This window comes from Erpetoichthys calabaricus, chromosome 8 (genome assembly GCF_900747795.2).
Source record: "Erpetoichthys calabaricus chromosome 8, fErpCal1.3, whole genome shotgun sequence".
In the NCBI taxonomy this organism is placed as follows: Eukaryota; Metazoa; Chordata; class Cladistia; order Polypteriformes; family Polypteridae; genus Erpetoichthys; species Erpetoichthys calabaricus.
The window spans coordinates 25641605-25655141 of record NC_041401.2 but is presented as its reverse complement, the minus strand read 5'-3'; the positions used below and the strand labels follow the sequence as shown (position 1 = coordinate 25655141).

The following is a 13537-nucleotide window of genomic DNA, read 5'->3' as shown; positions in this document are numbered from 1 at the left end:
AAATGAATTGACAACTCCAAACATCGCAATGGTGACCAATAGAATGGGATGCACATGTGCCAGATTTCAGTTTTTTATTTTGAATATGTTTGCAAATTTCTAAAATCCAGTGTTTACTGTGTCTTTCCGGAGTATTGAGTGTTGGGGGAAAAAATGAATTAAAATGGTTTTACCATGAGGCTACAATACAGTGAAAAAAGTGAAGGGGTTGGAATACTTTCTAAATCCACTGTTTATTATGTTACTTTCAAAACTCTGTTGTATATGTAATTGTCTGCCTTTAACAAATTCAGTTTGATGTTGTGAACTAACTGAAGGAAGCGCTTTCCCTGTTCTGTTTGCAGAACTTTGTATAGAATCTTAAAATTGGTGATCAGTAAGGAAATTGGGCTGGAGGGTGTACGCAGTAATTTACTGACTGATTGATTTTTGTTTTCGAAAAAGGAGAATTGATGCCAGGTGTGCTGTTCTATGTAGGAGCTCTTCTCTTTGGATTAAATTAACATTGATTACATTAAAAGGAATATTCACCCAGAATTGATATTTTTATTTTACTTGCCCCATGTAGTTTTGGCCAAAAAATGAAACTCATGCATAACAGAGATACAAAGTTACTGATAACAGCAAACAAAACACGAAAAACATCAATGAATAAATCTGACATTACTCACATCACACAATCCACGTGTAAAGTAATCCAGTTGTATGCTTACAGTGTCTCAAGCACCTGTATTTTTGCAGAAATTCAAGTAAATTTTCTCAGTAATGAAAAATGAGCGTGGTAACACTCAGTGGAGTCTCTGCAGGGCTTTACAATCTTTACAATAATAATAATAATCTTTAGATAAACAACACAATAAATCTTTTAAAAGACAGAAAACACCGTGTCAGTGATAATGGCCTATTCTTTTATTGCTTGTAACCAGCTTTAAATCAAACTGCTTTTTCAAGGCAGTGTATTGGATTGCATTTTTACTTGAGCCTTGTTAATACTGTCAAGTCCATTTGGGTTTCTGTGACTGTTTTTCCTTACACCTTTTGTCAGGCTCACTGCCATGGATGGCTGGGGTGAGTGAACCCTGCAATCCATTAGCATCTGACCAGGCTTGGTCGTTATCTTTTTATCATGTTGCAAGGTTAGGGTCTAGCTAGGCCACACATGGTTAAGTAAAGAAGAAACATGTTACGAAAAACAATAATGAGAAAGTGGGGGTGAACAAAAATAGTACAACAGGAAGTTAATAACTTTTATCAAATATGCTTTGTGGGCAAAAACGTGCTATTTCAAAAAGTTTCAAAGCCATCCACCTACAGCTTTGAGTCTTTTTTTTGTCACTTTATATTCCTTTAACTGTGCTTTCCAGTGTCCAAAAACACAGATCCTTCAGTCCTGCTGTGGATACTTACATATCCTTGCAAAGCATACATATGCATATGATCACATTTGTATGCGATTTTAATTATTCTAGCATGAGTACTTTGTAGCCAAGTAATTTTACAAATATCTCTGAATATTTGATAAATTAGGCCTAGGGTTTGAGAATCTTCTGCTGGCAGAGACACTCTTTAACAGTGACATCCACACTGTGGCAATAACTGACTTCTGAGCATGTAGGTGGAATGTACCGGCAATAAAAGAAACTTGACTTGGAAAGGTTTTTAATATCACTTATATGTTACAGGAGTTTGTAGATCCATACAGCAACATGCACTTAAACATTACTGTGAGATCACATAGCTTTTTAACTGCAGTTAACATTTTTGTAAATAAGAAATAAATTTGACAGGCTGCAACAGCGTAGAAAACAAAATGTCTATTTAATGTCATGTTAATAAATTGATTTTTAAAAAAATGACAAAAATTTGAAAAGTGATCTTACTAGTTTTTACTGCTGTTATCTTGTTCAGGTACATGCTTCTCGTATGTACAGTATGTATAGCATGTTCATTTCTCCTTTTTTTTGTTATCTTCTATAGAAGGACCATGTCCCTGCACTTCTTGGCATAGCAACAGCATACATGATCCTAAAACAGACCCCAAGGGCTAGAAATCAACTTAAACATATTGCAAAAATGAATTGGAATACAATTGATGCAGATGAATTTGAGAAAAGCTGGCTTCTGTTAGCTGATATATATGTTCAATTGGGAAAATATGACAATGCCAATGAATTGTTAAAAAAATGTCTTCTACATAATAAGGTATGTATTAGTTTAGAGTTCACATTTTTGATGGAACTGACAAGTCCTCCTAGATTCATTTTTATTAGTCTCAAACTGTTAAAGTGTGTGTACGACAGATCTGTTTTATGCATCAGACATACGGTATTCCTAAAACATGTAACCACGTATGGGACCATTTTGTTAATCTGCTAGATTAGGGAGCTAGGAAGCTGCTTTAAAAGACTGGTCACTTAAGAGCAACCAAACACTGATGAGTCCGTTGGCAACAGATAGCTGCTAGAGGTAATGCTAGTTTGGTTCCCCAGAACCCTGACATGATTCTGAGGCACTGGCCAGATATATCCTCAGGTAGGAGTTAACACCATTTCACAATGTCCATTAAAGAAACTGGATAAACAATCAACTTGTGGGCTGAAGACAAACCAGGATCTTCAGAGAGAGAAAGAGATAGGTCATGTGAGTGTTGGGTGGATAAACAGAGTGCACTAAAATGTTTTGATGTAACTTAGAATTTAGCATCTACTGGTATAAAAGGGTGGACTGTGCAACATAAGTGATCTCTTTCCATTTCTTCTGGATTAACAAAATCCAAGAGCATCACAGCTATTTCTTAATTTACTGTCTGCCCAACAGTACTGAGTGATCATCAGGTTAAAGAATTCTTGTTGTATAGTACAGTTCAGCATTTTATTGTGTAGTTATTATAAACTGAACAAAAGCACAAATTATTTCTTATTTGGTGGAAGCATGTTCCAGTAAAAGAATCTTCAGCTGTAATTAGACATACCCGTTTATTGCATGGGTAGTCCACTGTCCATCTGTGTAAATGTTTGGATGCATTTTCCTCCCACATCCTCAAAACTATACTGGTCAGGTTGATTATCAATTCCAAATCAGTGTGTGCATGAGTGAGCCCTGCAGTGGACTGGCACCTTTTCCAGGGTTAATTCCTAACTTGAGATCATTTTTGGAGAGATGCTTTTGCTCCCTGCAAATGTGAACTGAATTAAACAGTTTGGGAAGGTTGTGTTTTTTTATTTGTTTATTTTAATACAAGTCATTCTGGTAAGGTGTGGAGTGTTATAACAAAAAAAAAAAATTCAGCATGCCCACTTTATCAAGGGAGATGAGAGTACCCACATACAGTAGTAACGCTTTATTATTTATGCTTTGTAAATTATTCTTTATGTCTAAAATGTCAAGTTAAACTTTAAAATTCTTTCTGCAGTCATGCTGTAAAGCCTATGAATACCTTGGCTATATTATGGAAAAAGAACAGTCATATAAAGATGCAGTTCTAAACTATGAAATAGCATGGAAGTATGGCAATCAGAGTAATCCAACTATTGGTAAGTTTAAAGCCAGACCATTTATACCATCAAGAAGGAAAATCAACCAGGAAAAAATAATGTAGCTTTATTTTTTTTTCATAGGTTACAAGCTTGCCTTTAATTATTTGAAAGCAAAAAAATATGTTGAAGCCATAGATATATGCCATAAGGTAAGTAAATGTTTAAATTAGTAATAAAAAATACAGATTGTTGGCATCAAATACCTTTGTTCATAAAAATGGGAAAGATTTAAATTGAAATTATTGAAAGAGCTACTAAAGATGTAGCATGCAATGTTCTTTAGTCTTTTGAATTCTTTCAAATACGTTTGTCTAACTTTCATAGATGGCACTTTTACATGTCCGTTTTTGGCACAGTATTGACTGTTCTGGCTGGAATGGCCATCTCCAAGTTGTACATCTTTCATTTTAACTCTGAAGTTAGTAGTAGTCTTGAAAATTTCATGTTAAAGTATACTTGAAGTACTTTTGCCTCTTTTTGTTACAATAGAAATTTTATTAGAACAGGTTTTTTTATGAACAACATACAATTTAAAAAAAAATACAGGCAAGCTGCCTGCTTGTAAATATGCCATTTTGATCAAGGTAGTTGAATTTACATATACAGTGCCTTCCACATAATTAGGGAAAAACACATTTTTGCTTGATTTACTCCTCTGCTCCACAGTGTTAAATTACAAATCAAACAATTCAGACATGATAAAAGTGCACATTGCAGACATTTGTTTAAGGGAATTTGCATACATTACACGCCATAATGTCTGGGACATAGCAATAGTAAGTATATTCAGGCAGTCATATTTAGTACTTTGTTGCATATCCCTTGCAATGACTGAAGTCTGTGATTCATAGACATCTGGAAAATCATTAAGAAGAAATAACACACTGATGAGCTCAGTAATTGTAAAGGGACTGGTGGACCAAGGAAGACCTCTGCTGCTGATGACAGAAGAATCCTCACTATGGTAAAGGAAAAGCCCCAAACGCCTGTCTGACAGATAAGAAACAGTCTTCAGGAGAAAGATGTGGATATGTCAGAGATGACTATCAGCAGAAGACTTCATGAACAGAAACACAGAGGCCACACTGCAAGGTGCAAACCACTAGTTAGTCACAAAAACAGGATGACCTGATTGGAGCCTGCAGAATTCTGAGAAAAGGTCTTGTGAACAGACAGGACAAAAATGAACCTGATCAGAGTGATGGCAATAGCAAAGTGTGGAGATGAAAAGGAACTGCCCGAGATCCAAAGCAGACCATCTCATCTGTTAAAAATGGTGGTTGTGGGTTGTTATGGCTTGGTTACGTATGGCTGTCACAGGTCATGGCACACTTTTCTTTATTGATGATGGAACTGCTGACTGCAGTGGCACAATGAATTCTGAGGTGTGTAGCAACATCTTATCTGCTCAAGTTCCAGTAAAGGTCTCCAAACTCATTGGACAGCGCTTCATCCTCCAACAAGATAATGATCTCAGACATACTGCTAAGTCAACACAGGAGTTTATCAAAGCTACAAAATGGAAAATTATTGAATGGCCAAGCCAGTAACCGGATTTCATTCCAACTGAGCAGGCCTTCCATATGCTAAAGAGAAACCTCAAAGGGAAAGGACCCTGAAGCAAGCAAGAGTGGAAGATGACTGCATTAGCAGCTTGACAGAACATCACCAGAGAAGATCCTCAGCACCTGGTGATGTCAATGAATCGCAGACTTCAAGCAGTCATTACATGCAAGGAATATGTGACAAAGTCCTAAATATGATGGCTTTAATAGAACTGCCATTGCTGTGTCCCAGACATTATGGTGTCCTAAAATGGTGGGACCATGCAGAAAAAGTGTTATTTTCACATGAACTTATGCTGGGTGGTATACAGGTTCATACCGAAAACCGTTTTTTATTTTTGTTATGATATGGATTTTTCTTATACCACAACACCGGTGTAAAGTTCCTAAACAACGTTCAGAACGTGGCGCTATGGGAAACTGTTTAAGGGGGACCTTTTTCACTGCTACACCGGTGTTGCGCGGGGGATCTTTTTCACTGCTACACCGCTAAACAGGCATGCAACGAAGTACATGCGGTTGTGGAGGTATTGTGTGGTGAAAATGGACAGAGAACATTCCGAAACTGAAGCTATAGCAGACGATAAAGTTGAAAATGATGACACAAAAGAACTTTTGCTGGAAAAAGGAGTCACATCTGTTGTCTGGAGATACTTTGGATTTAAAAGGTCGGATGTGGACCATTATGTTCAAATGTGTGAAAACTGTTTCTATACTACTGGATAATACTGCAAGCAAAGTTGTACTTGTTTTATTTTTTTCAGTACTGTGTAATAGTTTGACGACATGTTGACTTTATTCTCGACATTTCCACTTTAATCTCGACGGTTATGATGAGAATAAAGTCAACATGTCGTCACACTATTATACAGTTGACTTTATTCTCGTAATTTGTTATTAAAGTAGAGTATCGTAAACTAAACTTCATCTTAAAATAAATATTTAATTTACTAGATTTTGTCAAACCCCGTCATAAGTTATGTAGCACATTAAATGTTTTGTGTTAACTGTTCCCGGAGCCTTATTAATCGATACGTGTTTCTTGAACTGACTTCCTCTTGCTCTAAGAGGAGGTGCAGGCAGCACACAGAATACATTAATTTCATGATATGCCTGCTCCCTGAACATTTAGAATGCTAAGATAAATACTTGGTATAATTTTCATGATGAAATGCATTAAAGCATGTATTAATCATGTGGGGGCACGGTGGCTTGGAGATTGCACTGCTGCCTCGCAGCAATGGGGTCCTGGTTGTTCCCCGCTTAGTTTGCATGTTTTTCTGGTGGGTTTACTCGCCATGCTTCAGTTTCCTTTCAAAGTCATGTAGGATGTGGGGTTTTGTTATGCTATATTGACCCTGCTAGTGTATGTATTGCTCATATTCACCCTGCAATGTGCTGGCGCCATGTTCAGGATTTGCTCCTGCCTCGCACACAATGCTTACTGGGATGGGCGCAACCCTGAATGGATGGCATAATTTAACATGTAAAACGAAGATTTTTTTTAAGTTCTGAACACTCCGTGCTCTAAGTTTATAACTACGTTTAATTTCACAAAGACGTTTATCGTGTGGTGATTGGTTATGTGGAGAAAGAAACTGGAAAGATAGGAACTGCGGGTTTGGTACATCAGACAGAGACAGCACGCGTGCAATAAAGAAAGTCCACTCAGAAGAACATGCATTGAATTCTGTGTTCGTGTCTCCGACCACCAGATCACAAACCCAATATTTACACAATATTTAAGTTAAACCTGTGCGATACCCATTCATACATCCAGTTTTTTGGAGCCTCGTCACACCTGCCATAAAGTTCTCTACACTGAACATACACCTTGGGACCCCTTACTGCGAGGGAGCAGCACTACCATGCATGTTTAATACCTGCTTTAATGCATTTCATCATGAAAATTTATCTTCGCATTCTACATTTTCAGAGAGCAGGAATATCATGAAGTGAATGTATTCTGTGCGGCAATCGCTGCCGGCGCCTCCTGTTAGTGCAGAGAAAGTCAGTTTAATAAGCGCGTAGCGATTTAACAACTGGGTCAGGGAACACTTAACACAAAGCATTTAATGTGCCTCATAACGTATGACGGGATTTGAGAAAATCTAGTAAATTAAACATTGATTTTAGGATGAAGTTTAGTTTACGGCATTCTACTTTAATGACAAAATAAACTATGAGAATAAAGTGGAAATGTCGACTTTAATCTCGACATATAGTTTTTTGTTTTTTTTCTTCACCGTGGCCCTAATACGATTCCGTAGGGCTATACCACAAATAGCATTATAAATGCAAGTTGCAGTTTTATTATTTATGTATATAGCTTAGCTTGAAGCAAGGTCCATATTAATGCAGTGTGCCTTAATGATGGTTCAGTTGGTAAAGATGTCATCACCAAGTTGCACTTGTTTTATTTTATTTTAATTTGGTGAATACTGTGTAATGCACCTGGGCTTGAAGTCTTGAAGTAATAGTGCAACTATCAGTAATAATACTATTATTTATTTTATTGTTACTATTTATTAGTTTAAATATTATGCAGTTTAATAATGGTAAAGCTGTTTAAAAAGTCACTTTAATGTGTCAGTGGACAGAGATTGTTAACATTAACAGAAAGTGTAGTTGGTTTCCAAAAAATATTGACTATTTATTCCTTTTCTAAGACATGTTCAGTGCAATACAACTTTTGACAAGCACCTCTCGATATTTTACTAAGTCTAAACGCCTCTTTGGGTGGTTGAAAATATGTTGTCAAAATTTTAGTTTAAGTTGTTTGCAAACTTTGTTCAATAAAAAGGTTCTATATTTTGACTGCATCTGTCATGCAATGTGAGTCCTTCTCTTCATTAGTGCCACCCCCTTGAAAACTATCACTTTATGGGGCCATGCAAACCTGTATTAATACTTGTGTGCACATTAAAATGTTTTTTTGTACAGTGTACAATTCTCATGACAGTGGAATAGGTTATTCTTAGCCAGTAATTGCAGTGGAAAATGTGGTTAACATCCACTCATGCATGGGAAAAAAATACCGTTGAATACCGTGAAACCAGGATAATTTTGAAAAATACCGTGATACAGAATTTTGGTCATACCGCCCAGCACTAACATGAACATTTGCAATATGCACTTTAATCATGTCTGAATTGTGTGATTTGTAATTTTAAATTGTGGAGCAAAGGGCTAAATCAAGAGGAAAAGTTTCTTTGTCCCAAACAAAGGGCACTGTATGTCTGTAGTATATTGTGACCAGAGGCCGAAGAGGCTAAACATTACAGCACATGGCTACTCACAAGACAGCTAAACTCTTCTGACAAAGCCACCTCTGTAAAAGCCAGTACAAATAGGGGTCTCTCTTAGAGAGGTGGCACAAATTAATAGTTAAATAACAGTAGCAAATAATAGTAGCAATAAATAATGCAAATAACATTATTGTATAACCAAAAAGAAACAGAGACTTTTAAAATAAAATCAGTTGCATCACATAGAATTGCACTCTTGCAGGGGGATAGAGGAAAGGGTCACTAGTTATATTTAAAGATATGTACATATATTAATGCACAGTCCAGATCATTTTGCATAGCTGGGTCATACCAATATTCAGTTTATGCTCTACTCACAAGGCATGCAATTGTGCTGTATTCATTACTGTTACTTTCTGAATATGACATGTTTTATGACTGAAAGTCACAATATGCAGACATTTTCTAAAGGCCCTGTCACATAACTTTGACCAGCAATTTTAGGTGCAGGCTTAATTTACTGTACATCAATCTTAGGGAGCTGGAGGCAGTCATGGCGCATTCCCGTGACCACCAGTTATATAGTCCATCATACCCAGCGACTCACCCCAACAAAATCAGACAGAAGAGAGGCTCATCTGGCTGATGTCTTGTGATTTACATACGATGACAGAAAGAAAATGGTATAAAAAGAGCAAAACACCATATCTGTACAGCCTTTCCCACAGCCACCGGCTCTGTCGGGTGAACTTGCGATACTTTGGAAATGTGCAACTGTGCCGGAAAGTCATCAACCAGTCATCTAATTTGACATATCCCATGACCTGTAGTCATGTAACATGACGTTGCTCAGGCTACAACGTAAGCAACTGGAGTCGTCAAGTCATGTGATGTGCTAAATTTGTTACATTCAGTAGAGGTTCAGAACACTTTTATTTGTTTTGCAATATAAATTACATTTTTAAAAGGAGGGTGGGAATTACAGGACTATATTTGCTTTATGTGTAATGGGGGGGGCCGGGATCATCTTAAACGTAGTGTCAGGTTTATGTCTTGAAACAAGTCACAATGATTTCACATTTAAGGACTGCAGTTGCTAAAATCACACCACTTGTCCTTAAGTGAGTTGTAATGTGTGACTCCTTATAAGATTGCTTCTGAGTCTTCACAAGTTCAGCACTGTAAGTAGCGCAAGGTGTGGGTCATTTTGGTAGACAGTTGAAGTAAAGAATGCTGTACCATGCAAAAGTAAATACAGACACAACAATAATTTGTGTGGTTGCAGTGTGACAACTTCAGAAATTCACAACATTTTCATAAATTAATTTGCTTCAAGATTGGATTTTGCAGTGCCCATCACACCTATGGATAATTGGGTAACCTGCCCACTGGCTTTTCTAAATACTCTGCCTCGACTCCCCATTTTATTAGTACCTTAGTAATATTACATAGTTTCTATAGTTCTTTAACTGCCATTTAAGGTGCATTTATCCTACAACTATTTTTTCTTTGTAGTTCATGCCTTGTGACCTCTATATTTTTGAGGAGCAACAATCAAATTTGTGCCATTACAAAATGAGAAATTCTGTAGGGCAGAGGACAAAAAAATGAAACTAGGGAAGGTTACTCCCTAATAAATATTTTATGCTTTTTAGTAATAAATAAATATACTGTACTTTTCCTGTGGAATGGCTTTTTTAATCTACAGGGTGGAGAAAATATGGAGAATATGATACTATTATTGAATGTTAGATTCTGACTAGCAGATCTGTGTGGGTTGTGTAAACTGGGCCCCACTGCTGATCACCTGCCATAGAAGTCAGTAGAGTGGTCATAGAAATATAAATTAAACAGGCTAGCAAGCCAAATGGGATTATGCCAGGTGGGTGGGGTGGTTGTACGTGGGGTCATGTGGATATTTTGTTTACAGCATACTGATGAAAAAAATGATATAAAAAATCTTCTATTTCAGGTATTGAAAACCCACCCGGATTATCCAAGAATGAAGAAAGATATTCTTGACAAAGCACGTGCAGCTTTAAGACCTTAAACAGACTGTTGTCTACGACAATGTGAGAAACATATTCCCTGCTAGGGTATTAATTAAAAATTACACACATACGTACACATGCAATCATGTTTGCTTAATAAATTGCTGGTTTGACTATTTGGATATACACTACAACGTCAAGTAAAAATTTGCAAAAATTTTCAGATATTTTTTTTGTTATTATTTCTTATGGATAATAATCTCTTTTTCAAAGAAAACGCACAGTAGCAGGTCACATTTATTATTCATGTTAAACTGTGCGTACTGTTCTGCTTTCTGAAATGTATTTTGAATGCAGACCACAGAATACCTCTCTTTTATACAAGCTTGGCCATAACATTCAGTGGTTAACCCAATTAATACGATGCGTGTAGTGAAAAAGTAAGCACACCTCATTAAAAGGGATGTGTTCTTCAACATATTTGCAACTTGATATTTATTTCCAGATTATTGACAAGGATCATTTACTGTAAGAAATAACAATGAAAATTATTGTTTGCAAACATTTCTTCAACAATAATGTCAGAATTGTGGAGAAACAATAATAGCTGGTGTTGCCTCCTTTGGAAGAAATAACGTCTTGTAGAATTCCTTCAAAATGTGTTATTTTTGAGAGCTTTGTTTGAAGTGTTCTCCCTTGGCATTTCTGAATGGCTTTACATGACCATTCCTTAACCTCCACATCTAGCAGAGCTAGAGAGAGTCCAGAGAAGAGCAGCTAAGCTGTTTATAAGACTGAGAGATGCGAGTCATGAGGAGAGATTGAGTTCAACTTTTTCAATTTAAGTAGTCACAGATTACAAGATGACATGATTGACATTTTTAAAATGATGATGAGAATTAGTACAGTAGATCCAAATTATTACTTTTAAGTTCTTCAACAACAACACAAGGATACAGATGGAAACTTGTTAAAGGTAGAAACAGTGTGGGATGGGATGAAGATCATCACTGGTGCAGCTCAAAGCGGGGTACCACCATCGAGAGAGACGTGAAGAGAGCAAACCAAATGAACATCTTCTTTAACAGGTTTGACCACCCTAACCCACTCTCACCTCGGAGTACTGCACTCTCTACACATCCTTCTGCTGATACCAACATAGGAGAGACATCCCCACCCACAATTACAGCAGCGCAAGTGAGCAGAGAGCTGAGGAAACTTCGTGCCAGCAAAGCAGCAGGTCCAGATGGAGTATCGCCACGACTGCTGAAGGTCTGTGCATCAGAGCTAGGGGGTCCTCTACAGCGCATCTTCAACCTGAGCCTGGAACATGGGGAAAGTCCCGAGGCTTTGGAAAACATCTTGCATCACCCCAGTCCCAAAGGTATCACGTCCTGGTGAGCTGAATGACTTCCGGCCTGTCGCTCTAACATCACATGTGATGAAGACCATGGAGCGGCTGCTGCTTCACCACCTGAGGCCACAGGTCCAACACGCCCTCGACCCTCTGCAGTTCGCATACCAGGAGAAGGTGGGAGCGGAAGATGCCATCATCTATATGCTACATCGATCCCTCTCCCACTTGGACAGAGGCAGTGGCGCTGTAAGAATTATGTTTCTAGACTTCTCTAGCGCCTTCAACACCATCCAACCTCTGCTCCTTAGGGACAAGCTGACAGAGATGGGAGTAGATTCATACCTGGTGGCATGGATCGTGGACTATCTTACAAACAGACCTCAGTATGTGCGTCTCGGGAATTGCAGATCTGACATTGTGGTCAGCAACACAGGAGCGCCGCAGGAGACTGTACTTTCTCCGGTCCTGTGCAGCCTATATACATCGGACTTCCAATACAACTCGGAGTCCTGCCACGTGCAAAAGTTTGCTGACGACACTGCTATCGTGGGCTGCATCAGGAGTGGGCAGGAGGAGGAGTATAGAAACCTCATCAAGGACTTTGTTAAATGGTGCGACTTAAACCACCTACAACTGAACACCAGCAAAACCAAGGAACTGGTGGTGGATTTTAGGAGACCCAGGCCCCTCATGGACTCCGTGATCATCAGAGGTGACTGTGTGCAGAGGGTGCAGACCTATAAATACCTGGGAGTGCAGCTGGACGATAAATTGGACTGGACTGCCAATACTGATTCTCTGTGCAAGAAAGGACAGAGCCGCCTGTACTTCCTTAGAAGACTGGCATCCTTCAACATCTGCAGTAAGATGCTGCAGATGTTCTATCAGATGGTTGTGGCGAGTGCCCTCTTCTACGCAGTGGTGTGCTGGGGAGGCAGCATTAAGAAGAAGGATGCCTCACGCCTGGACAAACTGGTGAGGAAGACAGGCTCTATTGTTGGCATAGAGCTGGACGGTTTGACATCCGTAGCAGAGCAACGGGCACTCAACAGGCTCCTATCAATTATGGAGAATCCACTACATCCATTAAACAGTGTCATCTCCAGACAGAGGAGCAGTTTCAGTGAAAGACTGCTGTCACTGTCCTGCTCCACTGACAGACTGAGAAGATCATTCCTCCCCCAAACTAGGCGTCTCTTCAATTCCACCAGAGGGGGGTAAACGTTGAACATTATTCAAGTTATTGTCTGTTTTTTACCTGCATTTTTTATTACTCTTTAATATTTTTTGCTGCTGGAGTATGTGAATTTCCCCTTGGGATTAATAAAGTATCTATCTATCTATCTATCTATCTATCTATCTATCTATCTATCTATCTATCTATCTATCTATCTATCTATCTATCTATCTATCTATCTATCATTAGAAATACATTGCTTCTTCTCACAGATCACTATATACACATGAAATAGACCAAGTAGTGCAGCAGACAGTACGACTTAACTAAATGGTATTTTGTAAAGATGAGGAAGTTTTGCATGCTTTTTTGGACTAAATGACCTGTTCTTGTCAACACTGTTCAAAAAAACTGAAACTAGATTGAAGTGCTTCTTTATATTAATATGACAGTACATTTCAGTAACTATGCATGAAGCCGGATCACTTACCCTCTCCCCTAGCAAACCACATAGCAGAGAAACAAAAAGAAAAGAGACTTTATTTAAAATTATCACTCAAAAAAAGGTTCAACATGCTCAGTTATTTATAGATTAATAATTGTCTGACTCTAAAGAACCTTGAATTATTTCTCATAAAATGAGCAATTACATTATACTGAAAA

The 13537-nt window shown here is 38.0% G+C and overlaps 1 protein-coding gene across 1 annotated transcript in view; it reads left to right on the top strand.

The window, feature by feature from the left end:
- The window catches only part of ttc21b (tetratricopeptide repeat domain 21B), a 114782-nt gene extending 104219 nt beyond the window's left edge, over positions 1 to 10563 (top strand). The window contains exons 26-29 of the mRNA XM_028806373.2: positions 1978 to 2202; positions 3413 to 3533; positions 3618 to 3685; positions 10322 to 10563. Of these exons, the coding sequence (XP_028662206.1) occupies positions 1978 to 2202; positions 3413 to 3533; positions 3618 to 3685; positions 10322 to 10399 (492 nt within the window). The 3' untranslated portion in view covers positions 10400 to 10563. The remainder of the gene's footprint in view (positions 1 to 1977; positions 2203 to 3412; positions 3534 to 3617; positions 3686 to 10321) is intronic.
- Positions 10564 to 13537: the final 2974 nt, after the last annotated feature.